Source organism: Ornithorhynchus anatinus, chromosome 2 (genome assembly GCF_004115215.2).
Source record: "Ornithorhynchus anatinus isolate Pmale09 chromosome 2, mOrnAna1.pri.v4, whole genome shotgun sequence".
NCBI classification, from domain to species: domain Eukaryota; kingdom Metazoa; phylum Chordata; class Mammalia; order Monotremata; family Ornithorhynchidae; genus Ornithorhynchus; species Ornithorhynchus anatinus.
The window spans coordinates 166,508,487-166,536,029 of record NC_041729.1 but is presented as its reverse complement, the minus strand read 5'-3'; the positions used below and the strand labels follow the sequence as shown (position 1 = coordinate 166,536,029).

The 27,543-nt window shown below is 61.1% G+C and overlaps 1 protein-coding gene across 3 annotated transcripts; it reads left to right on the top strand.

The window, feature by feature from the left end:
• Positions 1 to 10: 10 nt before the first annotated feature.
• GOLT1B (golgi transport 1B) lies at positions 11 to 19,716 on the top strand. Of its 3 annotated transcripts, XM_029058187.2 has the most exons (5): positions 11 to 56; positions 3,059 to 3,150; positions 6,064 to 6,242; positions 10,419 to 10,500; positions 19,293 to 19,423. In XM_029058187.2, the coding sequence occupies exons 1-5, from the start codon at positions 32 to 34 to the stop codon at positions 19,329 to 19,331; spliced, it is 417 nt and encodes a 138-aa protein (XP_028914020.1). In that variant the 5' UTR covers positions 11 to 31; the 3' UTR covers positions 19,332 to 19,423. The 3 variants fall into 3 exon arrangements, with proteins under 3 accessions (XP_028914020.1, XP_039767188.1, XP_039767187.1); XM_039911254.1 differs by lacking the exon at positions 10,419 to 10,500 and having other exon boundaries at positions 6,130 to 6,242; positions 19,293 to 19,716; XM_039911253.1 differs by lacking the exon at positions 10,419 to 10,500 and having other exon boundaries at positions 19,293 to 19,716.
• The last annotated feature ends 7,827 nt before the right edge of the window (positions 19,717 to 27,543 follow it).

Genomic DNA, 27,543 nt, shown 5'->3' with positions numbered 1-27,543 from the left:
GCCTCCCCTCCCCCCCCCCGCCGCCGCCACCATGATCTCCCTCACCGACAGCCAGAGTAAGCGGCTCACGCACTGCGCTAAGCGCTCGGCTCCCGGGCGGGGGGCGGGGGGGGGGAGGGGCCCGGCCTTGGGGTGATTGTTTAAGCGCCTCTCGGGACAGCGGGCGCCGTGCTGAGCGCTCAGGTCGGGGGGGGTCCATCATCAGGAGGATGAGGAGGGGGTTTGCTGAGCGCCTACTATGGGGTGGACACTGTGCTAAGCGCTCAGGTCGGGGGGGGTCCATCATCAGGAGGATGAGGAGGGGGTTTGCTGAGCGCCTACTAAGGAGTGGACACTGTGCTAAGCGCTCAGGATGGGGGGGTCCATCATCAGGAGGATGAGGAGGGGGTTTGCTGAGCGCTCACTAAGGGGTGGACACTGTACTAAGCGCTAAGGACAGGGGTCCATCATCAGGAGGATGAGGAGGGGGTTTGCTGAGCGCCTACTAAGGAGTGGACACTGTGCTAAGCGCTCAGGATGGGGGGGTCCATCATCAGGAGGATGAGGAGGGGGTCTGCTGAGCGCTCACTAAGGGGTGGACACTGTGCTAAGCGCTCAGGTCGGGGGTCCATCATCAGGAGGATGAGGGGGGGTTTGCTGAGCGCCTACTAAGGGGTGGACACTGTGCTAAGCGTTGGGGTCGGGGCCGGGGGTGGGGGGGCGGGAGGGTCCATCATTATAATGAGTATGGCTGGGTAATTACCCTAATGATAATAAGGGAGGGGCAATTGGCTAAGCGCTTACTCTGTGCTGATGTGGCAGACGCTGCGCTAAGCGCTGGGGAGGGCGGTCATGATAATGAGGGTATTGATTAAGCGCTTACTCTGGGCTGATGTGGCAGACGCTCTGCTAAGCCCTGGGGTGCGCAATGATAATAATTGTATTTTAATAATGATAACGTCGCTATCCGTTAAGCGCTCACTCTGTGCCGAGCACCGTTCTAAGCGCCGGGGGGGACGCGGGGGAATCGGGTCGTCCCGCGTGGGGCTCCCGGTCTTCGTCCCCATTCGACAGACGAGGGAACCGAGGCCCAGGGAAGCGAAGCGACCCGCCCACGGTCACCCGGCCGACAAGTGGCAGAGCCGGGATTCGAACTCGTGACCTCTGACTCCAAAGCCCATGCTCTTTCCACTGAGCCGCGCTGCTTCTCAATAAAAGCGCTCTGTGGTATTTATTGAGCGCTTACTGGGTGCGGAGCACTGGACTGAGCGCTTGGAACGGACAGTCCGGCAACAGAGACCAGCCCAGTCTGACTCGGAGCCCGTCGTGGGGCAGGGATGTCGAGAAGCAGCGCGGCTCGGCGGAAAGAGCCCGGGCTAGGGAGTCCGGGGTCCTGGGTTCGAATCCCGCCGCCGCCACCCGTCAGCCGGGTGACCGTGGGCGGGTCACTTCACTTCTCGGTGCCTCAGTCTCCCCGTCTGGAAAATGGAGATTAGAACTGTGAGCCCCACGGGGGACGACCTGATCACCCTGTGCCCGCCCCGGCGCTTAGAACGGTGCTCGGCACATGGTGAGCGCCTCACAGACGGCAACATTAGGGAAGCGGCGCGGCTCAGTGGAAAGAGCCCGGCCTTGGGAGTCGGAGGTCGCGGGTTCGAATCCCGGCTCCGCCACCCGTCAGCTGTGGGACCGCGGGCGAATCACTTCCCTTCTCTGGGCCTCGGTACATCCCTCATCTGTCAAATGGGGATGAAGACCGGGAGCCTCACGTGGGACCACCCGACGACCCCGGATCTCCCCCGGCGCTTAGAACGGTGCTCGGCACGTAGTAGGCGCTTAACAGATACCAACGTTATCATTATTATTATCGTTATTATTATTAATCCCTACCCCCGATGGGGCCGGCCGCCCGAGGGGGAGGGAGGGCAGCGATTCCCTCCCCGTTTCTCCCATGAGAAAAGGGAGGCGGACGCGGAGAAATGGCAGTTGATCCTCGGGACGTAGTTTGCTAAGGGCGGCGCCCATCTCAGCGCCCCCCCGTGTGGCGGATGCTGTTCTAAGAAGGCCCGCCTCCTCCGAGAAGCCTTCCCGGACCGCGCCCTCCTCTCCTCCTCTTCGGCGCCGCCCCGCTCCCTTCATCCTCCCGGGTCGGCCGCTTACGGAGGATGATGCTGGTATCTGTTAAGCGCTCACCGTGTGCCGAGCACCGTTCTGAGCGCCGGGGGAGACACGGGGGAACCGGGTCGTCCCCCGTGGGGCTCCCGGTCTTGGTCCCCGTCTTCCAGACGAGGGAACCGAGGCCCAGAGAAGGGAAGCGACTCGCCCAAGGTCCCACGGCTGATAAGCGGCGGGGTCGGGATTCGAACCCGCGGCCGCCGACTCCCAAGCCCGGGCTCTTGCCACTGAGCCGCGCTGCTTCTCTATCCATTCATCCAGTGGTATTCATTGAGCGCGTACTCTGTGCGGAGCACTGTACTGAGCGCTTGGAATGAACTGTTCAGCCACAGGTAGGGACCGTCCCAGCCCAGTGTCGGGCTATTTATTTATCCACCGCTCGTCAGCTGTGTGACCGTGGGCAGGTCCCTTCACTTCTCGGGGCCTCGGTTCCCTCATCTGGAAAAGGGGGAAGAAGAGCGGGAGCCTCCCGTGGGCCCACCTGATGACCCCGTATCTCCCCCGGCGCTTAGGACAGTGCTCGGCACACAGCGAGCGCTTCACAGATGCCAACATCAGTAAATAGGATTGAACATCCTACGAGAAGCAGCGCGGCTCAGCGGCAAGAGCCCGGGCTTTGGGGTCAGAGGTCATGGGTTCGAGTCCCGGCTTCGGGCAAGTCGCTTCGCTTCTCGCTGCCTCAGTTCCCTCGTCTGTCCAATGGGGATGAAGACCGCGAGCCCCACGTGGGCCCACCTGATTCCCCCGTGTCTCCCCCAGCGCTTAGAACAGGGCTCGGCACAGAGTGAGCGCTTAACGGATACCAACGTCATTAAATAGGATTGAACGCGAACAACTCCCCTACGGCCAGTAACCCCCTTCTCTTCTCTTCTCTTCTCTTCTCTTCTCTTCTCTTCTCTTGCAGAGATCGGCATGGGACTGACGGGCTTCGGGGTGTTTTTCCTCTTCTTTGGAATGATCCTCTTTTTCGACAAAGCGCTTCTGGCCATCGGCAACGTGAGTCTCCCGTTTAGGTGGCCGGGAAGCCCGGAGAAAAGCTCCGGCCGCCCCCGGGCCTGCCCCTCGGACGCCCACCGGGAACCTGGAGTGCTGGGGCCGCTGCCTCGGGCTGCGTCCTCCGTTCGTTTCGGTCGTATTCATCGAGCGCTCACTATGCGCGGAGCACTGGACTAAGCGCTTGGGACGGACAGTTGGGCCACAGATAATAATAATGTTGGTATTTGGTATTTGTTAAGCGCTTACTATGTGCAGAGCACTGTTCTAAGCGCTGGGGTAAACACAGGGGAACCAGGCGGTCCCACGTGGGGCTCACGGTCTTAATCCCCATTTTACAGACGAGGGAACTGAGGCACAGAGAAGTGAAGTGACTCGCCCACAGTCACACAGCCGACAAGTGGCAGAGCTGGGATTCGAACTCATGAGCCCTGACTCCAAAGCCCGTGCTCTTTCCACTGCGCCACGCTGCTTCTCAATAATGTTGGTATCCGTTAAGCGCTCACTGTGCGCCGAGCACCGTTCTAAGCACCGCTGGGGGAGACACGGGGGAACCGGGCGGTCCCCCGTGGGGCTCCCGGTCTTCATCCCCATTTTCCGGATGAGGGAACCGAGGCCCAGAGAAGCGAAGCGACTCGCCCGCGGTCGCCCGGCTGACAAGGGGCGGAGCCGGGATTGGAACCCGTGACCTCCGACTCCCAAGCCCGGGCTCTTTCCACGGAGCCGCGCCGCTTCTCGGGCGAGACGGTCCCCGCCCGGGGACGGGCTCGCGGTCTAATCGGGGGAGACAGGTGGCAAAACGAAACAGAACGAACCAAGACATCGTCGAGATAAATAGCATGAAGGGGGACGGGCACCTCATTAACGAAATGAATGGGGTAATAAATAATACAGAGAAACGGGCACCGGGCTGAGCGGAGGGAAAGGGAGGGCCGGGTGCGGGAAGGCTCCTCGGAGGAGGCGAGGTCTCAGGAGGGTTCGGAAGAGGGGAAGAGAGGGAGTTCGGAGGAGGGAGGGCGTCCCGGGACGGAGGGAGGACGCGGGCCGGGGGTCGACGGCGGGACGGGCGAGGACGGGGGACGGCGAGGAGGCGGGCGGCGGGGGAGCGGGGCGGGCGGGGTGGGCGGGGGAGAGGGAGGAGGGAGGAGAGGTGGGAGGGGGCCGGGGGACGGACGGCCTCGAAGCCCAGAGTGAGGAGTTTCTGTTTGGTGGGGAGGTCGACGGGCAACCCCTGGAGGTTTTCGAAGAGCGGGGAGACGTGCACTGAACGTTTTCGTAGAAGACGATGCGGGCGGCGGAGCGAAGTGTGGACTGGAGGCGGGGAGGTCGGCCAGGAGGCCGAGGCCGGCGGCCGGGTGGGAGAGGGGGACGGGTCGGCTCGACGCGGGAGCCGTTGGGATGGAGAGGGGAGGGCGGATTTTAGCGGCCGTGAAGGTTGGGCCGTGTCCGGTGCGGTTAGCTCGAGTCTCCCCCAGTGCTTAGCACGGTGCGTGACGCGTAGTGAGCGCTTAACAGGTACCTTAAAAAAAAAAATGGGTAGGCACGACCCCCCCTCCCTCAAGGAACTTCCAATCCACTGTGTGCGGAGCACCGTACCGAGCGCCGGGGAGAGAGCAGCAGAGTTAGTCATAATAAACGACGTCGGTATTTGTCCGGCGCTCACCGGGTGCCGAGCACCGTTCTGAGCGCCGGGGGGGATACGGGGTGGTCAGGTTGTCCCCCGTGAGGCTCGCGGTCTCCGTCCCCATTTTCCAGATGAGGGAACCGAGGCCCAGAGAAGTGAAGCGGGTCACCCGAGGTCACACGGCAGACGGGCGGCGGAGCCGGGATTAGAACCCGGGACCTCTGACCCCCAAGCCCGGGGTCTCTCCGCTGAGCCACGCGGCCTCTCTAGCAGACACGATCCCAGCCTTTGAGGAACGTCCCGTCTGCTGCGTGCAGAGCCCTGGGCTGAGCGCTGGGGAGAGGAGGGGGGTCGAGGCCGTAGACACCGTCCCCTCGGGGAGCCGACAGCCCCGTCTGTGTCCCCCGTGTATCTCCCACCCGTTTTTGCATGATTTCCGAGCATCCCCCACCCATTTCCCGTGGTTTCCGAGTATCCCCCACCCATTTCCCGTGATTTCCGAGTATCCCCCACCCATTTCCCGTGGTTTCCGAGCCTCTCCCACCCATTTCCCGTGGTTTCCGAGTATCTCCCCCACCCATTTCCCGTGGTTTCCGAGTATCTCCCACCCATTTTTCCGTCGTTTCCGAGCCTCTCCCACCCATTTCCCGTGGTTTCCGAGTATCTCCCCCACCCATTTCCCATGATTTCCGAGTATCTCCCACCCATTTTTCCGTCGTTTCCGAGGATCTCTCCCACCCATTTCCCGTGATTTCCGAGTATCCCCCACCCATTTCCCGTGGTTTCCGAGTATCTCCCATTTTTCCGTGGTCTCCGAGTATCTCACCCATTTTTCCATGGTTCCCGAGTATCTCCCACCCATTTTTCCATGGTCTCCGAGTATCTCCCACCCATTTTTCCATGGTCTCCCAGTATCTCTCCCACCCATTTCCCGTGGCTTCCGAGTATCTCCCACCCATTTTCCCGTGGTCTCCGAGTATATCTCCCACCCGTTTTCCATGATTTCCGAGTATATCTCCCACCCGTTTTCCATGATTTCCGAGTATATCTCCCACCCGTTTTCCATGATTTCCGAGTATATCTCTCCCACGGTTTCCGAGTATCCCCCACCCGTTTTCCATGATTTCCGAGTATCCCCCACCCATTTTGCTCCATTTCCAAATATCTCCCACCCATTTTTCCGTGGTTTCCGAGTATCTCCCACCCATTTTCCATGATTTCCGCCTCCCCCCCCCCACTTTTCCCTTCATCCCCATCGTTCCCGAACTCAGTTTCCTCTGGCTTCCTCCCAGGTGTTATTCGTGGCCGGCTTGGCTTTCGTCATCGGCTTAGAGCGGACCTTCCGATTCTTCTTCCAGAAGCACAAAATGAAAGCCACGGGCTTCTTCCTCGGCGGCGTCTTCGTGGTCCTCGTGGGCTGGCCGTTGATCGGGATGATCCTCGAAATTTACGGATTCTTCCTCTTATTCAGGTGAGGCGGCCTCTCTCAAAGTCCCGAGGCTCTTCGGGCCCGTCGTCCCCCCCCCCCCCCCCCCCATCTTCGTCGGCTCGGCTTTTTCTCTTTTTTAACGGCGCTGGTCGAGCCGCATTTATCGAGCCCTCGCGGGGGCGCGGAGCGCTGTACTAGACGCCGGGGAGAGGACGCGACGGCGATCGACGCGTTCCCAGTCAGCTTCTCGGGTGTGTGTGTAAGCGCTTAGTACGTAACTGTTTACGGGGGCCAAGTACTTCAGTAATAAGAAGAAGAATGATGATGGGGGTTTTGGGGGGGGGGGGGGGGTTTGGTATTTGTTAAGCGCTTACTATGTGCCGAGCCCTGTTCTAAGCGCTGGGGTAGACACAGGGGAATCGGGACGTCCCACGTGGGGCTCACGGTCTTCGTCCCCATTTTCCAGATGAGGGAACCGAGGCCCAGAGAAGTGAAGCGACTCGCCCGCGGTCGCCCGGCTGACAAGGGGCGGAGCCGGGATACGAACCCATGACCTCTGACTCCCAAGCCCGGGCTCTTGCCACTGAGCCACGCTTACTATGCGCCAGGCGCTGTTCTGAGCGCCGGGGGAGATACGAGGTCATCAGGTTGTCCCGCGTGGGGCTCGCGGTTTTCACCCCCATTTTACAGATGAGGGAACTGAGGCACAGAGACGTTAAGTACCTGTCATGTGCCAGGCGCTGTACCGACTACTGTACTGAGCGCTGGGTAGGTACCAGCTCTGGCTTAGTGGGAAGAGCCAGGGTTTGGGAGTCAGCAGGTCATGGGTTCGAATCCCGGCTCCGCCGCTTGTCAGCTGGGTGACTGTGGGCCAGTCACCTGGCTGCTCTGGGCCTCAGTTCCCTTGTCTGGAAAAGGGGGATGAAGACTGGGAGCCCCACAGGGGACGACCCGATGACCCCGTATCTACCCCAATGCTTCGAACGGTGCTTGGCCTGTAGTAAGCGCTTAACAAATACCAACATTATTATTCTCTGGGCCTCAGTTCCCTCATCCATAAAATGGGAATGAAGCCCGTGAACCCCATGCGGGACGACTTGATTCCCTTGTATCTTTTTCCCAGTGCTTTGAACGGTGCTTGGCCCACAGTAAGCGCTCAACAAATACCAACATTATTATTATTATTATTCTTATTACACGCTAATGAGGTTTGGACCCCATCCCTGTCCCACTTGAGGCTCTCAGTCTTAATCCCCATTTCCCAGATGAGGGTACTGAGGCCCAGCGAAGTGACTCGCCCGAGGTCACACAGCAGGACAAGTGGCGGAGCTGGGATTAGAACCCAGGTCCTTCTGACTCCCAGGCCTGAGTTCTACCCACTTAAGCCACACGGCCTCTCACAGCAGCACGGCCAACCCGATTTGGCGGTGATAATAACGTTGGTATCCGTTAAGCGCTCACTCTGTGCCGAGCACCGTTCTAAGCGCTGGGGGAGACGCGGGGGAATCGGGTCGTCCCCCGTGGGGCTCACGGTCTCCGTCCCCATTTGACAGACGAGGTAACTGAGGCCCGGAGAAGCGAAGCGACGCGCCCGCGGTCACACAGCTGACAGGCGGCCGAGCCGGGATTCGAACTCGTGACCCCCGACCCCCAAGCCCGGGCTCTTTCCACTGAGCCACGCCAGCGCTTCGTACGGCGCCTGGCACATAGTAAGCGCTTAACGGATACCATCGTCGTCGTTATTCTAAGCACCGGGGTAGATGCGGAGAAGCGGCCTGGCTCAGTGGAAAGAGCCCGGGCTTGGGAGTCGGAGGTGGCGGGTTCGAATCCCGGCTCCGCCCCTTGTCAGCTGGGTGACCGCGGGCGAGTCGCCTCGCTTCTCCGGGCCTCAGTTCCCTCATCCGTCAAATGGGGATGAGGACCGGGAGCCCCACGGGGGACGACCCGATCACCCCGTACCTCCCTCAGTGCTTAGGACGGTGCTTGGCACACGGTAAGCGCTCGACAGATACCACGATGACGACGACGATGATGATTCCGTTTCGCCTCGCCGTCCGGCTCCCCCGTTTAGACCGTGAGCCCGTCGTCGGGCGGGGGACGGTCTCTGTCTGTCGCCGGATGGTCCGTTCCCGGCGCTTAGTCCAGTGCTCTGCGCGCGGTCAGCGCCCGGTAAATACTTTGGAATGAACGGATGATGCCGATTATCGGTACAGGGTCATCGGGTTGGGCGGAGCCCCTCCCCCTCGTGGGACTGATCTGGAGGCCGATAAGAGCTTACATATCTGGCACAACTGGCGAATCAAGGTAGAGGACGGCTTAACTCCGAGGGCTTTGGCCCGGGTGTCTCCAGAGGCTTTCGGATAGATAAAACGCGCCCAATGTCGGGCTTCGGGTAGAAGCCAACGGAAGACGGCGGTCGCTCTGGTTCCCGCCCTGAGGCTCTTTACAGCGCCCACTCTCTTTAGGGATGTTCTTAGCGGAGAAGATCTGGAGTCTTGGATCGGGCGTCCCTCGGTCGATCGTGTTTGTTGAGCTTTTACTGTGTGCAGAACCCTGTACTAAGCGCTTGGCTTCAAAGCCGTCCGTCCCCTCGCCCCCTCTCCTCCCTCGTCTCTCTCCCCCGCCCACCCCGCCCGCCCCGCTCCTCGGCCGCCCGCCCCCTCGCCGTCCCCCGTCCGCGCCCGGCCCGCCGTCGACCCCCCCCCGGCCCGCGTCCTCCCTCGGTCCCGGGACGGCCTCCCTCCCCCCCTCCGCCGAACTCGCTCTCTTCCCCCCTTCCGAGCCCCCCCGAGAGGTCGCCTCCTCCGGGAGGCCTTCCCGCCCTCGGCCCTCCCTTTCCCTCCGCTCCTCCTCCCCGTCGGCCCGACTCTGTCCTTCTGCCCCCCCGCCCCGCAGCCCTCGTGTCTCTAGGTACGTGTTTATTATTCTCTTCATTTCGGTAACGATGTGTATAGATCTCTAATTCTATTTCTCGACATCGATGCCGTCGAGGCCCGTTTACTCGCCTCGCTGTCTGCCTCCCCCCTTCTAGACCGTGAGCCCCTTGCGGGGCAGGGATGGTCTCTCTCTGTTGCCCAGTTGTACTCTCCAAGCGTTCAGTCCGGTGCTCTGCGCCCAGTGAGCGCTCAGTAAGTGCCGTCGAATGAACGAGAGCACGACCCGACGACGTGACGGACACCTTCCCTCCCCACTTTCCCCACCGAGTCCCTGTTTAGGCCAGACGAAACGGTGGTATTTGTGAAGCGCTTACTATGTGCAGAGCGCCGTTCTAAGCGCCGGGGGATACGAGGTCGTCAGGTTGCCCCCCGTGGGGCTCACGGTTTTCATCCCCATTTTCCAGATGAGGTCACCGAGGCCCGGAGAAGTGAAGTGACTTGCCCACGGTCACACAGCGGACAGGTGGCAGGGTCGGAGTTCGAACCCATGACCTCTGACTCCCAAGCCCGGGCTCTTCCAAATGGGCTACATCTAGTCCGGTTTATAATCCAAAAGGGAGGGGAACAACCATCCTTTGTTGTTTAGACTGTAAAGCCCGTCACAGGGCGGGGACCGTCTCTTATCTGTCAGCGGTTTGTCCATTCCGAGCGCTCAGTCCAGTGCTCTGCCCACAGTAAGCGCTCAATCCATGCTGTTGAATGAATGAATGAATGAATGAATGAATTCTCTGATTCCTCTTCTCCCCCACCGCCACAGCCGGGGTTCCGGCGGATTGGTTTTGGTTGCGCGGGCCCCCGGCCGCTTGTGAATTCCGGGGCCGATTACGGTCTTGTTCGTACGTCCGTTGGGTCGTATTCATCGAGCGCCCGCTCCCTTCAGAGCGCTGCGCTAACCGCTCGGGAGAGTACAACCTAATCCGTTGGGTTAACGAGGTGTCCGTCCCCTTGATTCTGTTCGCCGCGACGACGTCGTCTTGTTTTTGTCTTGTTTCGACGGACTGTGAGCCCGTCACTGGGCAGGGATGGTCTGGGTCTGTTGCCGAACGGTCCGTTCCAAGCGCTTCGCCCAGTGCTCGGCACATAAGTAGGCGCTCAGTAGATGCTACCCGATGAACAGACGCGTTCCCAGCCCCCGGCCGGCTTACCGATCGGAGGGGGAGACAGACACCGATAGAAATAAAGAGAAATTACAGATCTCATCGAGCACCTTCCGCTAATCCCGTCGCCCCGTGGGTGGAGTGGGGAGAAAGCAGATCTTGAGCGGGTTTCCGTGTCTTCGCAGGGGCTTCTTTCCGGTGGTGATCGGCTTCATCAGGAGAGTGCCCGTCCTTGGATCGCTCTTGAATTTACCCGGAATAAGATCAGTGAGTAGTCTCCCCCGTGGCGTTCGGCCGGAAAACGGTCAGCCCCGATACGCTGCGCCCGACCGGTCCGCTTCGCCATAGAGATCCGGCGGGAGCGCGAACCTCCGCACGAAAAGCCGGGCGTCGACGGACGCGCGCCGATGACTTCGACGTAGTGAATGTCGACCGGCCGTCTTGAGACGGGGCCGGGGCGAAGGGAGGGTACGGAGCCAAGCGCAGGGGCCGGGCAGGAAGGAGAGGGAGTCGTCCGGGGAAGGCCTCCTGGAGGAGGTGTGATTTCGTTAAGGGGTCCGAGGAGGGGAGGGCGCGGGGGGGTGAAGAGGGGAAGCGGGATGATGATGACAAGGACGGTGATGGTTTTTAAGCGCTTACTACGTGCCAGGCACTGGACTGAGCCCCGCGGTGGGTCCGGGCCGGTCGGGGTGGCCACGGTCCCTGTCCCGCGGGGGGCCCCCGGTCCCCATCTCCGTTTTGCAGATGAGGGAACCGAGGCCCGGAAAAGCGGAGTGACTTGCCCAAGACGGAGCGGGGATTAGAACCCAGGTCCTTCTGGACCCCGACCCCCCCCCCCCCCCCCAAGCCCCTCCTCTACCCACTAGGTCCAGCTACTTCCGTGACGTGAGGTGATTGGGATGCATGCAATCAGTCGGTCATCTTTACGGAGCAGTTAATAATAATAATAATAATAATAATAATGATGATGATGTTGGTATTTGTTAAGCGCTTACTATGCGCCGAGCACCGTTCTAAGCGCTGGGGGAGATAAGGGCCATCAGGTCGTCCCACGTGGGGCTCCCGGTCTTCATCCCCATTTTACAGATGAGGGAACTGAGGCACCGAGAAGTGAAGCCACTTGCCCCAAGTCGCCCAGCTGACGAGTGGCCGAGCCGGGATTCGAACCCACGACCTCCGACTCCAGAGCCCGCGCTGCTTATTGTGTGCCTAGCCCTGAAGTAGGCGCTCGGGAAGGGACAGTGTGAAAGAATGGGTAGCCACGCTCCGTGCCGGCCAGGGGCTTACGGTCTTAGGGATGGAAACAAGCTTTAATATAAATATATTACGGATTTAACGCACGGACGTCCCGCGGGTCCGAGGGTGGGACGTCTCAAGGGTGTCGGTCCGAACGCAGGTGCCATAAAGGGTGCGGGAGGGAGCGGGAGAAGAGGGGAGGAGGGCGCGGTCAGGGAAGGCCTCTCGGAGGAGGTGGGGCTTTCAGGAAGGCCCCGAAGCCGGGGGAGAGGAATCGCCCGCGGGATTGGAGGCGGGTGGGAATCCCGGGCCGGGGGCGGGCCGGGGGCCGGGGGGGTCGAGGAGGGCGAGACGGAGGCCCGGGGAGGAGGTTGGCGGGAGAGCGTGGCTCGGCGGAAAGAGCCCGGGCTTGGGAGTCCGAGGTCGTGAGTTCGAATCCCCGCTCCGCCACTGGTCAGCGGTGGGACTGTGGGCGAGTCACTTCACTTGCCTCAGTGACCTCATCTGTAAAACGGGGATTAGCCGTGAGCCCCGCGTGGGACAACCCGATGACCCCCGTATCTCCCCCAGCGCTTAGCCCGGTGCTCGGCACATAGTGAGCGCCTAACGAATGCCAACATCATCATTATGAGAGGAGCGGAGCGTGCGGGCTGCCGGGGAGGAGGAGACAAGGGACGGGAGGGAGGAGGGGGTCAGGCGGAACTCCAGCAAGCCGTGACTCTGTCTACCCTGTAGGCGTGAGAAGCAGCGTAGCTCAGCGGAAAGAGGCCGGGCTTGGGAGTCAGAGGTCACGGGTTCGAATCCCAGCTCTGCCCCTTGTCAGCTGTGGGACTGTGGGCGAGGCACTTCCCTTCTCTCTGGGCCGCAGTGACCTCATCTGCAAAATGGGGATGAAGACCGGGAGCCCCACGGGGGACGACCTGATGACCCCGGATCTCCCCCAGCGCCTAGAACGGTGCTCTGCACATAGTAAGCGCTTAACAAATCCCAACATTATCATTATGATTATTAAGATCACGTCTCCTCCGAGAGGCCCTCCTCTTCTCCCCGGCTCCCTCTTCCTTCCGAGTCACCGAAGCTCTTCGAATCTGTGACCTTTGGACGGTCGATACTCCCCCCGCCCCCAAGCCCCACGGCGTTTGGGTGCATATCTGGAAATGATATATTATTTGTATCACTCCCTGTCTTCCCCTCTGGACTGTCAGCTCATTATTGATGATGATGGTACCTGCTAAGCGCCTCCTATGTGCCAAGCACTGTTCTAAGCGCTGGGGGAGATCCAAGGTAAGCAGGTTGTCCCGCATGGGGCTCACCGTCTTAATACTCGTTCGACGGACGAGGGAACTGAGGCCCAGAGAAGCGAAGTGGCCTGCGCCAGGTCACGCAGCAGACCGGTGGCGGAGGCGGGATTAGAAGCCACGTCCTCTGACTCCCAAGCCCGGGCTCTTCCCGTCAAGCCACGCTGCTTCTCCGGATGGGGAGCGGGTCGGCTGGTTCTGCTGTCCTCTCCCAAGTGCTTAGTCCAGTGCTCTGCGCGTAGAAAGCACTCAATAAATACGATTGAGCGCTCTAAAGGAGTTTCTGTTCGATGCGGAGGCGGATGTTATCGCCATCGCTCTCGTCCGTCCGTCTCCCCCCCCGATCAGGCCGTGAGCCCGTCAGAGGGCAGGGACCGTCTCTATCTGTTACCGACTCGTCCGTTCCAAGCGCTTAGTCCAGTGCTCTGCACGCGGTAAGCGCCCGGTGAATCCTGTTGAAGGAATGAATGGATAGACAACCCCTGGAGGGTCTGGAGGAGGGATGGACCGAACGTTTTTGTGGGAAAATGACGCGGGCGGCGGAGCGGGGTATGGATTGGAGCGGGGAGAGGCGGGAGGCGGGGAGGTCGGCCAGGAGGCCGCGGGAGTCATCCAGGCGGGATAAGGTGAGTGATCGGATTAACGCGGTAGCGGTTTGGATGGTGAGGAAAAGGTGGATTTTAGCCAAGTCGGGAAGGTGGGACCGACAGGATTTAGCCACGGATTGAATACGCGGCTTGAATGAGAGAGAGGAGGCAAGTGTAAGGCGAAGGTTACGGGCTTGTGAGACAGGGAGGACGGCGGTGCCGTCTACGGGGATGGGAAAGTTCAGGGAAGGACGGGGGGGAAGACGAGGAGCTCGGTTTTTTGGACGTGTCAAGTTGGAGGTGACGGGGGGACAGCCGAGCGGAGATGTCGTGAAGGCGGGAGGAGACGCGAGACGGCGGGGAGGGAGAGAGCCGGGGGCCGGAGAGGGAGAGGTTTGGGAATCGTCCGCGTGGAGGCGGGGGCGGAAGCCGCGGGAGCGGACGGAGATGGACCCGGGGCCGGGCCCCGAGGGACCCCCAAGGCGACGGGGCGGGAGACGGAGGAGGAGACGGAAGAGGAGCGGCCGCGGACGGAGGGGGACGACCGGGAGGGGCCGGGGGCGGCCCGGACGAGGTAGGACATCTGTCAAATGGGGATGAAGACCGCGAGCCCCACGTGGGACAGCCTGATTCCCCCGTGTCTACCCCAGCGCCTAGAACAGCGCTCGGCACCTGGTAAGCGCTTAACAGATACCCACATCGTCGTCGTAACGTTTCCGGGAGGAGGGGGAGGGCCACGGTGCGGAAGGCGGTCGAGGACGAGGACGGGGCGGGGGCCGGTGGATTCGGCAGGCAGCGGGTCGCCGGTGACTTTGGAGAGGCCGCTTTCGGTGGAGGTGAGGGGGCGGAGGAGAGGCACCGGATGGAGACGACTCGCGCAAGGAGATTGGAGAGGAAGGGTGGGAGCGAGAGGGGGGGATGACAGGAGGGGAGCCGCGGGGTCCAGGGAGGGATTTTTTTCGACGATGGGGGAGACGCGAACCCGGTGGCGAGCGTCACCGGCTTCATCCATTCATTCAGTCGTATTTACTGAGCGCTTACTATGTGCAGAGCCCCGGACTAAGCGCCTGGAATGGACAGATCGGGAACAGATAGAGACCGTCCCCGCCCTTTGACGGGCTCACGGTCTTCAGTGAAACCAATGAAGTAAGGAACCCTGAACTCTCTCTTTCAAGTTGTTCTCGATTATTTCCCTCTGGGGATCCTACGACATCTCTTCCCTGGGAATTCGGGGTGCTTTACACCTCCTCCCCGGCTCCCTCCTGTTAGCTTTCTTTCCAAAATTATGTCTTTACAGATGGAGGCAGCGTGGCCTAGCGGATAGAGCCCGGGCCTGGGAGTCAGAAGGTCGTGGATTCTGTTTGCTGTGTGGCCTTGGACAAGTCACTTTGCTTCTCTGTGCCTCAGTTGCCTCATCTGTAAAACGGGGACTAAGACCGTGAACTCCGTGCGGGACAGGGACTGTCCAACCTGATTTGCTTGTATAATAACGGTGGTATCTGTTAAGCGCTTACTGTGTGCAGAGCACCGTTCTGAGCGCTGGGGGAGACACAGGGGAATGAGGTCGTCCCACGCGGGGCTCACGGTCTCCATCCCCATTTTACGGACGAGGGAACCGAGGCCCGGGGAAGTGAAGTGACTCGCCCACGGTCACACAGCCGCCAAGTGGCAGAGCCGGGATTCGAACTCCCGACGTCTGACCCCAAAGCCCGGGCTCTTCCCACTGAGCCACATTGTATCCCTCCCCCCCTCCCAGCGCGCAGCCTGGCACATAGTAAGCATTTAACAAATTCCACAGTTATACTAATAACTGTAGTAGTAGTAATAGAGCAGCGCGGCTCAGTGGAAAGAGCCCGGGCTTGGGAGTCAGAGGTCACGGGTTCGAATCCCGGCTCCGCCACTTGGCGGCTGTGTGACCGTGGGCGAGTCGCTTCGCTTCTCTGGGCCTCAGTTCCCTCATCTCTAAAACGGGGATGAAGACCGAGAGCCCCACGTGGGACAGCCCCATGACCCTGGATCTCCCCCGGCGCTCAGGACGGTGCTCTGCGCATAGTAAGCGCTCAACAGATACCGACATTATTACGATGGTCTGTGGGATTTGAGGAGGGAGGGAGTTCCAGGCCAGAGGCGGGCCGGGGGCCGGGGGTCGGTATAGACGAGCCGGAGGCCCGGGGAGGAGGTGAGCGGCGGCCGAGGAGCGGAGCGTGCGGGCCGGGAGGGGAGGGAGGAGGGGACGAGGGGACGGACGGCTTTAAAGCCGACGGTGACGAGTTTCTGTTCGAGGTGGATGGAAAACCCCCGGAGGTTCTTGAGGAGAAGAGAAACGTGGCTGAAATAATAATAATGTTGGGATTTGTTAAGCGCTTGCTATGCGCAGAGCACCGTTCTGAGCGCTGGGGGAGAGACGGGGTCATCGGGTGGTCCCACGTGGGGCTCCCGGGCTTCGTCCCCATTTTCCAGATGAGGGAACTGAGGCCCGGAGAAGCGAAGCGACTGGCCCACGGTCACCCAGCCGCCAAGCGGCGGAGCCGGGAGTCGAACCCGTGACCCCTGACTCCGAAGCCCGGGCTCCCTCCACTGAGCCACGCTGATCGTCAGGGCGGAGTGGGATGAGCGCTCGGATTAACGTGACGGCCGTTCGGATGGAGGGGAAAGGGGGAGATCCCAGTCCCGGCTCCGCCGCTCGTCTCCCGCGTCACCACGTCGTTCGAGTCACTTGACTTCTCGGGGCCTCAACGACCTCGTCTGGAAAACGGGGACGAAGGCTCTGAGCCCCGGGGGGGGGGGGGACGGGGACGGCGTCCAGCCGGGTTTGACGGTATCTCCCCCGGGCCTGGCGCTTAGCGGGCGCGCCACGGAGACCATGGAGGGGGAAAGCGTGGTGGTGGGACGGGTCGGACTGAGGTACAGCGAGGAGGGGGACGTCAGGAGAGCGAGGGGTCGGGGCCCGGTCGGAGGCGGAGGGGAGCGAGGCCGGGTAGGAGGGGGCCAGGGGATCGAAGGCTTTGAAGCCGCCGGCGGAGGAATTTCTGTTGGAGGCAGAGGCGGACGGGCAGTCGCCGGAGGGGCTTGAGGAGGGGGAAGCACGGGCCGAACGCCTCTGTAGAAAAACCACGCGGGCGGCAGAGTGAAGCGTGGACTGGAGCGGGGAGAGACTGGAGACCCGTCGATCAGACCGTAAGCCCGTCAGAGGGCGGGGACCGTCTCCATCTGTATATATTTCCGTTACCCTGTTTATTTTGTTAATGAAATGTCCATCGCCTCGATTCTGTTTAGTCCGCCGTCGGTTTTTACGAGACGCCCTTCCCCTCCGCTCTCTCCGTCGCCGTCGTCCTCGTCCGTCCGTCTCCCCCGATCGGACCGCGAGCCCGTCGGACGGCGGGGGCCGTCTCTGTCCGTCGCCGACTCGTTCGTTCCGAGCGCTCGGTCCGGTGCTCTGCACCTGGTAAGCGCTCGATAAATACCGTTGAATAAATAGTATTGAATGAATATCTGTTGCCGACTTGGCCGTTCCGAGCGCTTAGTCCGGTGCTCTGCCCGTAGTAAGCGCTCGGCAAATACTACTGGACGAATGAAGGCGGGGAGGTCAGCAAGGAGGCCGAGGCCGTCGTCAGGGCGGGAAAGAAGCGATCGGATCGGCGGGCCTCGGCGCTCAGCGCAGTGCCCGGCCCGTAGCTGGTGCTTAACGACCCCCGCGATTATTATTTGGAGTGGCAGGAAAGGGCGGGTTTGGCCGATGTCGTGCCAAGGTCGAACCGAGCGGGTTCGGTGACGGGTTCGTTCATTCATTCGGTTGTACCGAGCACTTACCGACTGCAGAGCGCTGTACTGAGCACTTGGGAAAGTACAACGCGGCAGCCGAGAGCGACGGTCCCTGCCCGCAGTGACCTCACAGTCTAGAGCGGGGGAGACGGACACGGGTACAAATAAACAGACATCATTCTACACCGATAAAATGGCAGATTTTAACCTAAGTGGTGTGGGGCGGGGAGACGGGGGAGAGCGAGGCAGGGTTGATGCAGAAGGGAGCGGAAGGTGAGGAAAAGGGCGGCTTAGTCTGGGAAGGCCTCTCGGAGGAGGTGGGCTTTCAGTAGGGCTTGGAAACGGGGGAGAGGAATCGTCCGGGGGATCGGAGGCGGGAGGGAATTCCGGGCCGGAGGCGGGCCGGGGGCCCGGGGGGCCGAGCCGGGCGAGCCGGAGGCCCGGGGAGGAGGTCAGCGCGAGAGGAGCGGGGCGGGCGGGCCGCCGGGGAGGAGGACGGAAGGGACCGGAGGGAGGACGGGGGCCGGGGGCCGGGGGGCTTTAAAGCCGACGGTGACCGGTTTCTGTTCGATGCGGAGCTGGACGGGCAACCGGCGGAGATTTTCGAGGAGGGGATGACGTGACCGAAGCGTTTCTGTAGAAAGACCATAATAATAATGTTGGTATTTGTTGAGCGCTTACTATGTGCCGAGCACTCTTCTAAGCGCTGGGGTAGACATGGGGGAATCAGTTGTCCCACATGGGGCTCACAGTCTTCATCCCCATTTTCCAGACGAGGTCACTGAGGCCCAGAGAAGTGAAGTGGCTCGCCCACAGTCACCCAGCTGACGAGTGGCCGAGCCGGGATTGGAACCCATGACCTCCGACTCCAAAGCCCGGGCTCTTTCCACCGAGCCACGCGGCAGAGTGAAGTGTGGACCGGGGCGGGGAGAGGCGGGGAGGTCAGCGAGGAGACCGAGGCAGTCATCCAGGATGAGTGACCTTCCGAGCGCTTAGTACGGTGCTCTGCACACAGTGAGCGCCCAGTAAATACGGCTGAACGAATGAATGATTGTATGAATGCGACAGGTTGACGGATTGGACGCCCGGGTTGAACGAGAGATGAGCTGAGGTGGGGGATCGCGAACAAGTCGCCCGACCTCCGAGCCTCAGTTTCCCCATCCGTGAAACGAGCGTTCGATCCCCGTTTGTTTCCTCGTCCCTCCCGGCCTAAGAGCCCAGCCCGCAACTCGGAGTTGAACCTGCCGGCCGGCGGTCGATCTTAACTCCCGTATCGTAACTTGGTCGAGGGAGACTCTTTAATCGTCAGAATCATGGTACTTGGTACGCGCTTACTAGGTGCCAAGCGCTGTTCTCAACGCTGGGGTAGAGACAGGGTCCGTCAGGTTGGCCGCGGTCCCTGTCCCACACGGGGCTCACGCTCTTCATCCCCATTTTACGGATGAGGGGACCGAGGCCCAGAGAAGTCAAGCGACGTGCTCGGGGTCACGGAGTAGGCAAGCGGCCGAGCCGGGATTAGAACCCAGGTCCGGGCTCTGCCCCCTAAGCCGCGCTAGTCCTTGTGGGCAGGGAGTCTGTCGGTTTGTTGTTGTGTTGTCCTCTCCCGAGCGCTCAGTACGGCGCCCTGCCCGCAGCAAGCGCTCAGTGAGTACGACGGATCGACCCATTCGTTCGGTCGTATTTGGCGAGCGCTCGGGCGAGGAGAGCGCGACAGTAGACAGACGCGCTCCCCGCCCGCGACCGGCTTCCCGCCTAGAGCTTGATCGATCGATTGATCTTAAATCTGTTTGTTCAAAGACTACATAGGCTCAGAGGAGAATCCACAGCGATGGTCAGTGGAATCACCCCTTGTCGGTCGGTTACCGCATGCGTCCCCGACGTGCGAGCTCCTCCCCCCCCCCCCCCCCCCCCCCCGGGTGTTTGTCTCCGATCGATTTTTTTCCCCGTCGCTTCTTTGTGTTGCTCCATCCGCCCCCTCCCCGAAACACGTCACGCGGCGGCCCCGTCCCGTCAGACCTCCAATTCCCCGATCCCGGATCCGTCCGGAGGCCCCGGGCGGGGCGGGGTGGGGGGGGGGGGTCGTTCCCGGGCCCCCAGGCGTCGGCGGGAGGCTGCGTTTCCGTCGGCCCGGCCGGCCCCGCTCACCTTCCCGCTCCCTCTCCTCCTCCCCCTGCAGCTCGTGGATAAGGTCGGCGAAAGCAACAACATGGTATAACGACGAGAGCCGCCGGACGCGCGACGGTGTTATTTATCGAGTCCTCCCGGAGAAGATTCGGCACAAGATGCAATCCTCCCCCACCCCGCCCTTCCCGTCCCCTTCCCGGTAGCTCCTTTCCGTCAACCTAAAAATCCCTCGGGTCCTCCCGGCGCGAAGAGGACGGGACCCCCCGAGGGGATGTGGCCGGGATCCCTCGCGCGGACCGGAGGGGACCACGTCGACATCGAGGCCGCCGAAGGCGTTTTCTACCGTCCGTTTGGGTCTTTGGTTGATTTTCTCCCCCCCACCCCGACCCACCCGCAGGGCACCGAACCCCAAGGAACTGTAGATCCCCATCCCTTCCCTCCTTGTCCCGAAGGAGCGGAAGAGCCAAAAGGCATTCGTTTTTAAGAAACGCCCCCCCCCCCCGCCCCCCCCCCCCACCCCTCCCCGACATTTCCCGGGAATTGAGTCAGGCCTCCCGAAGCGAGGTGTAGGTCACTGTTTTAACGTACGAGAGCCGAGGGAGATGCAGAAAGTCTTCCTGTAGGAATCAACCTTTCTTCGCCTTTTTTGAGGGAAAGGAAAGGCGACTGAAAGAAAACTCGGGTCTTTGTGAGGAATCTCGTGTGGCGAGTTCAGGCGCGAGCGCCGGGAGGGCTCACCCTCGGCCGCGGGTTACGGATCCCGAGGGCCGGGTCGAGGAGAAGAGCCGTTTTTAGGGCGTGACCTCCACGTTACGAGGCCGCTCGTGTCCCCGAGTGACCTGTTACAGAGCGTGGGGCGGCCCCGGCCTCTTCCCGAGGCCGTCGACGGCGCCCGCCTCGTCCGATCCCTCAGACCGGGGCCTCCTCGTTTTTCGGTTGCCCTCGTTGGGACGGTGGTGTTTTTATCGGGGTGGGAGACGCCCCTTCCGGACGGGCGCCTGGCCCCCCGTCAATAAAGGATCCCGAAGGTGTAATTGCCGCGTTTACTTCTGAGGCACGTCGAAGGGTGGGGAAAGCGAATTTTCCACCGTACCGTATTTTGAAGGGCTATCTCACGTACGCTTCCGAGTCGACCGTCGCGTCCTGTCTTATCGGTTTCCTACGTTCCCCGTTCGAGCCGGGAGGCGTCGGAAGGGTCTCGGCGACGGATCCGGAGCCTCCCCCGGGGAGGATCGGGCCGAGCCTCCCGCCCCTCCCGGGATCGTTTTAGGACGCCTCACCTCGTGGAGCCGGGAAAGGGCGAGGGAGGCCAACGAGGAGTGGATGCTCTTCCGCCGCCGCGGCCGGCGTGAAGACACTCGCCGTTCCTGTGGCTCGCAGCCCGCCTCTTCGGGGAAGGGCGGAGGAGGTCCGTGTCCGAGCCCGGAGGGACTCCCGGCCCGCTCGCCCTGGGACCGTCATCCGCTCTTCCCGTCGGAACGGCTCCGCTCCCGGGCCTCTCTTCCACCGGTAACGTTGGAAACCTGCGCCGCTCGACCCGCGCACCCCCGGGGGCGAGACGGAGAGCGGCTAGCGTTCCTCCGTATTCCGGCGGCAGGCCGGATCTAGAGGAGAGGCCCAGAACGCTCCCTCGGCCCGAACGGAAAAGAAACGCGGCCCGGTAGACGGTGAGATGTGTCGCCGGTCAACTCCCCTCGCTGTATTTCTTCAACCCCTGGGACTCGCGACCGGAGACGCGGATGTTCCGGTGCCGCCTGCCTCGTCGGCCGGAGGAGAGCGTACCCGATCTACCCCGCGCGGCCGTGTTTGCCGTGTTTCCCGTGGCCGGTGAGCGGAAACCCGCGGAAATCCGAAACCTGCGGAAATCCGAAACCTCCGGAAAGGCGGGCGACGGTTAAGGGTTCGGTCTGCCCTTCCGAAGGCCGGGGGCTGTCGGGGATTAAAAAGGAAAATCCGAGGCGTTCCCGGCACCCCGGTTTCAAACCCGGGATGGTTCTGGCACCGGGAAGAGGCCTTACGTTCTCCGGGGCTCCTCTCGGTGGGGGGGGGGGGCGAGACTCGGGAAGGACGGGACGGCCTCGGGGAAACCGAGGAACCGCTGCGGTCTCTCCGGTCCCGTGAGAGGCCGTCGAGGTGGCTCTCCGGGGGGAGGAGAATTGTAAAAAAGCGACGTGTGAGGCTCCCCTGACGTCCCCCCCATCTCCTCAAGCCCGATTCGACTGGCTTTTCGTGGAGATCGAAGAAAAGGTCAAGCGCCAAGCCTCTCCGTCCCGGCTCGGATATAGTTTCTGTGACAGAAACGTGAGGGGAGTGTTTCTCTTTCCCCTGACAGATGGTCATTCGCCAACTCTCGCTGTTCCTCTAAAGAGCGTCACAGACAGTTTATGCGGTCCGAACGGTTGCGTACTGTAAAATACACTTGTCTTACCTCTCAATAAATGGGTACTTTTCTATCGATCGGTGGCCGTCGGAATCTTTCTAGTGGGAACGTCACCGATAGCGACCCCCGCGCCCGCATCCGCCGTCTGGCCCGGGGGGGTCCCTCCCTCTTCCCGGCCGGCGGACGGAAGCGTAGTGGAAGCCCGTCTCCTCCCGCGGCTCAGTGGAAAGAGCCCGGGCTTGGGAGTCAGAGGTCGTGGGTTCTAATCCCGGCTCCGCCACCCGTCAGCTGGGTGACTCGGGGCGAGTCACTTGACTTCTCGGTGCCTCAGTGACCTCCTCTGGAAAATGGGGATGAAGACCCTGAGCCCCAAGTGGGACGGCACGATGACCCTGTATCTCCCCCGACGCTTAGAACGGTGTTCGGCGCATAGTGAGCGCTTAACGAACACCAACGTTATTATTATTAATGTGATCGTTCTCTTTGCCTCTCCCAAGCGCTTAATCCGGGGCTCCGCACAGAGTAAGTGCTCGATAGATACGACCGAAGGAGGGAAGGAACGAGGCCGCGTCCTGATGAGAGCAGATCCACGGGGCGTCGGAGGCAGCCGTTTGTGTCGGCCGTGGGCCGCGGCGGCCGCTTGAGTTTTCTTCAGCGAGGGAGGGCCCTCAATCGGTTGTATTTATTGAGCTCTTACTGTCCCGCCCGGATCATTTTTCTACAGAACCATCCCGGTCATTCATTCATTCAACGGTATTTATTGAGCGCTTACTCTGTGCAGAGCACTGGACTAAGCGCCTGGAATGGACAATTTGGCAACAGTTAGAGACGATGCCTGCCCACTGATGGGCTCACAGTCTAATCGGGGGAAACGGATGGACAAAAACAATAGCAATAAATAGAATCGAGGGGACGGACATCTCGTTAACAAAATAGGGTAATCAAAATAGATACAAATGAGCGGACGAGCAGAGCGCCGAGGGGAGGGGAAGGGAGAGGGGGAGGAGCGGAGGGAAAGGGGGGAAAAGGGGGCTTAGCTGAGGGGAGGTGAAGGGGGAGCTGAGAGGGAGCAGAGGGAAAAGGGGAAGGTCAGTGTGGGCAGGCCTCCCGGAGGAGGTGAGCTCTCAGGAGGGCTTGGAAGAGGGGAAGAGAGGGAGTTTGGCGGAGGGGAGCCTCCAGCCCGTCCACCTCCACATCAGACAAAAACCGGTCACCGTCGGCTTTAAAGCCCCCCGGCCCCCGGCCCCGTCCTCCCTCCGGTCCCTTCCGTCCTCCTCCCTCGCCCGCCCCGCTCCTCTCCCGCCGACCTCCTCCCCGGGCCTCCGGCTCGCCCGGCTCGGCCCCCGGCCCCCGGCCCCCGGCCCGCCTCCGGCCCGGAATTCCCACCCGCCTCCGATCCCCCGGACGATTCCTCTCCTCCCACTTCGAAGCCTTACCGAAGGCCCACCTCCTCCAACAGGCCTTCCTTGATTAAGCCCCGCTTTTCCTCTTCTCCCACTCCCTTCTGCCTCGCCCCGACTCGCTCCCTTCATTCATTTCCCCCCCGCCCCCGGCCCCGCACCACCGATGTCCATCTCTGTCATTGATTTATTTCTCCTAATGTCTGCCTCCCCCTCTGGTTTGTAAGAGTATCCCTGCCTTAGTAATAATCATCATCATCATCATAATGATGGTATTTGTTAAGCCCTTCCTTACTATGTGCCAACCACTGTTCTAAGCACTAGGGTAAATATAAGGGTAATGAAGTCGTCCCACGAGGGGCTCACCGTCTTCATCCCCATTTGACAGATGAGGGAACTGAGGCACAGAGAAGTGAGACTCACCCAGGGTCCCCCAGCGGACGAGCGGCAGAGCCGGGATTAGAACCCATGACCTTGCGGCTCCCAAGCCCGGGCTCTTGCCGCTAAGCCGGGCAAGCGCTTAGTCAATCGTTCCATAGTATTTATTGAGCACTTACAATGTGCAGAGCACTGTACTAAGCGCTCAGAAGCAGCGCGGCTCAGCGGAAAGAGCCCGGGCTTGGGAGTCAGAGGTCGTGGGTTCGAATCCCAGCTCGGCCACCTGTCGGCTGTGGGACCGTGGGCGAGTCCCTTCACTTCTCTGGGCCTCGGGGGATCTGTCAAATGGGGATCAAGACGGCGAGTCTCACGTGGGGCGACCTGATGACCCTGTATCTCCCCTAGTGCCTAGAACGGTGCTCGGCACATAGTAAGCGCTTATTATAACAATTCCAGTGCTCTGCACACGGTAAGCGCTCAATAAATCCAATCGACTGACTGACTGGTTTGATTCAAGGATGCTTCAGCGTGGCTCAGTGGAAAGAGCACGGGCTGAGGAGTCAGAGGTCCCGGGTTCAAATCCCGGCTCCGCCACTTGCAGCTGTGGGACTCTGGCCAAGTCACTTCACTTCTCGGTGCCTCAGTGACCTCATCTGGAAAATGGGGATGAAGACTGTGAACCCCCAGTGGGACAACCCGATGACCCTGTATCTCCCCCAGCGCTTAGAACAGTGCTCGGCACCTAGTAGGCGCTTAACAGATACCAACATTATTATTATTGTTATTCCCGGCACCTCTCCCCTTCGGACACCCGAGTCGCGATCTAACGGTGACCTGTTTGAGCTCCAGTGGCCTTTGGAAGATCTCCGTCGGGGTCATTAGCCCGGATTAGAGGTTGCCGCTGACAGCGCCATCGTCAATACGCTGACTCCTCTGTCGATTACCTGCCCCCCGCCGCATCTTCCTTGGCGTGAAATGCTGCTGAAAATGGCAAGTTTGACGTAAAGCGTTGGGTTTGGATTCGGGGCTTGTACCTGCCAAAGCCTCCGTGAAGCAAATGTTCATTTCTTTTCTTCCCGATCCCGCTACGGTAAAGTTAACTTTCAGGCTTTGGTTCTACAAGAGTGTCCTTATCCCCCCCAAGCCCGCTACATATTATCAATCGGTGATAGAGAAGCGGCGCGGCTCAGCGGAAAGAGCCCGGGCTTGGGGGTTAGAGGTGGTGGGTTCGAATCCCGGCTCGGCCGCTTATCTGCCGTGTGAGTTTGGCCGAGTTCTTTCACTTCTCTGGGCCTCAGTGACCTCATCTGGAAAATGGGGATTAAAAAGTGTGAGCCCCACATGGGACAACCTGATCACCTTGCATCCCCCCCCGTCGCTTGGAACGGTGCTCGGCACATAGTGAGCGCTTAACAAATGCCATCGTTATTAGTATTATTCACCTCTCTGGGCCTCGGTGACCTCATCTGGAAAATGGGGATGAAGACCGGGAGCCTCACGCGGGACAACCTGTTGACCTTGTATCTGCCCAGCGCTTAGAACGGCGCTTGGCGATTAGTAAGCGCTTAACAAATACAACAATCATTATAATAATGTCGGTAATTGTTAAGCGATTACTAGGTGCAGAGCACTGTTCTAAGCGCTGGGGTAGGTCCAGGGTCAACGGGTTGTCCCACGTGGGGCTCACGGTCTTCCTCCCCATTTTCCAGATGAGGGAACTGAGGCCCAGAGAAGTGAAGTGACTCGCCCACGGTCACACAGCTGACAAGCGGCAGAGTCAGAGTTCGACCCCATGACCTCTGACTCCCAAGCCCGGGCTCTTTCCGCTGAGCCGCGCCGCTTCTCTTTCATTCAATGGTATTTATCGAGCGCTTACTATGTGCAGAGCACTGGACTAAGCGCTTGGAATGAACGAGTCGGCAACAGATAGAGACGGTCCCTGCCGTTTGACGGGCTTACGGTCTCTGATGATAAGCGCTTAACAAATGCTATTATTCTCACTACTCCTACTAATTATCATAACTTTTTAAATGCTATTAGTATCACTAATTATTATTAGCTGAATTATTGGTCCTTTGCTGTGAGGGGAATGAGCTTCTTGGGGGCAGGAAACGATGCCAGGGCTGCTATTAGGCCTGGCGGCTCCTACTTGTAATGATGATAATTATTATCATTACGTCCCCGAACTCCAGCTTCGGCCCTCGTCATCGATCCGCCGGGAGAGAAGCGAGGTTGGGGTGAGGAGGAGGAGGAGGAGCGTCAGCGGCCCCTCGGCTCCTCGGTCCGGACGGTTGAGCGGACCCCCGGCTCTAGGCGGGGAGGGGTCTCTCCCCTTCGGACCTTTATAAAGATCTCGGGACGGAGAAGCTCCGAGCCGAGGACGTCGCGGACGAAACCACCCTCAACTCACCCTTCCGCTCCGCGACGGGTCAGAATGAAGGTGAGATTCGGATTCCCTCTGGGCAGCGCGGCCTAACGGGTGGAGCCCGGGGCCTGGGAGTGGGGAGGTCATGGGTTCTAATCCCGGCTCCGCCACGTCTCTGCCCCGCCACTTCCGTTCAGTCGGGTGACTGTGTACGATATCTGTTGCCGACCTGTTCGTTCCAAGCGCTCAGTCCGGTGCTCCGCACGTCGTAAGCGCTCAATAAACACCGTGGAATGAATGAGTGAGTTCGGCGGGGCTCAGTGGAAAGAGATGTCGCGGACATCCCGGAGATGTCGCGAAGGTGAGACCGGCCGGTTTCGGCGACGGATCGGACGCGTGGGGGGAAGGAGAGAGCCGAGTCGAGGACGACGCCGAGGTCGGGGGCCCGGGAGACGGGAAGGACGGCGGCGCCGTCCGCGGTGACGGGGAAGTCGGGGAGAGGACGGGGTTCGGGAGGGAGGATGAGGAGCTCGGTTCTGGCCGTGTTGAGTCTGAGGCGGCGGGCCGACATCCAGGTGGAGACGTCTCGGAGGCGGGAGGAGACACGGGCCCGGAGGGAGCGGGAGAGGACGGGGGAGGAGACGGAGATCCGGGGGTCATCCGCGTAGAGATGACAGTCGAAGCCGTGAGAGCGAAAGAGTTCGCCGAGGGAGCGAGTGCAGATGGAGAACAGGAGGGGGCCGAGGACCGACCCTTGAGGAACCCCGACGGTTAGAGGACGGGACGGGGAGGAGGAGCCCTCGAAGGAGACCGAGAACGAGCGGCCGGAGAGGCGAGGGGAGAACCGGGAGGGGACGGGGTCCCTGAAGCCGAGGCCAGATGAGGTGTGGAGGAGGAGGGGAGGGTGCACGGGGTCAGAGGCGGCCGACGGGTCGAGGAGGATCAGGATGGAGCAGGAGCCGTTGGATCTGGCGAGCAGGAGGTCGCGGGTGACCTGTGAGAAGGCAGTCTCGGTGGAGCGGAGGGGACGGAAGCCAATCTGGAGGGGGGCCAGGAGAGAGTTGGAATTGAGGAATCGGAGGCGGGAAATGTAGACGATTCGCTCCGGGAGTTTGGAGAGGAAGGGGAGGAGGGAGATGGGGCCATAACCGGAGGGGACGGTGGGGTCGAGAGAGGGATTTTTTTAGGATGGGGGAGACGTGGGCCCGTTGGAAGGCAGAGGGGGAGAAGCCGTTGGAGAGTGAGCTATCGAAGATGGCACTTGAGGGGAGGAGGGAAGGGGAGAGAGGTTTTATAAGGTGAGAGGGAATGGGGTCCGATGCTCCTCACCTCCGCCAAACCGATTCCCTTCCCCTCTTCGAAACCCCACTTCAAACTCACCTCCTCCGAGAGGCCTTCCCAGACCGAGCTCCCCTTCTCCCTCTACGCCCTCCGCCGCCCCCCCTTCGCCTCTCCGCGGCTCAACCCTCTTCTCCCCCCATCTCCCTCCGCTCCTCCCCCTCTCCCTTCCCCTCCCCTCGGCCCCGTACTCGTCCGCTCGACCGTCTATGTTTTCCTCACCCTATTTAATTCGTTAAGGAGATGTCCGTCGCCTCGATTCTATTTAATCGCCATCGGATCTTACGAGCCGTCCTTCCCCTCGACTCTGTCCGTCGCCGTCGTTCCCGTCCGTCCGTCTCCCCCGATCGGACCGCGAGCCCGTCGGAGGGCGGGGACCGTCTCTGTCCGTCGCCGACTCGTCCGTTCCGAGCGCTCGGTCCGGTGCTCTGCGCATAGTGAG

Coding starts and splice junctions, on each gene's coding strand:
- GOLT1B (XM_039911253.1), top strand. CDS start 32: ATGATCTCCCTCACCGACAGCCAGA. Junction 3,151..6,063: donor CGCTTCTGGCCATCGGCAAC/GTGAGTCTCCCG, acceptor GCTTCCTCCCAG/GTGTTATTCGTGGCCGGCTT. Junction 6,243..19,292: donor GGATTCTTCCTCTTATTCAG/GTGAGGCGGCCT, acceptor CTCCCCCTGCAG/CTCGTGGATAAGGTCGGCGA.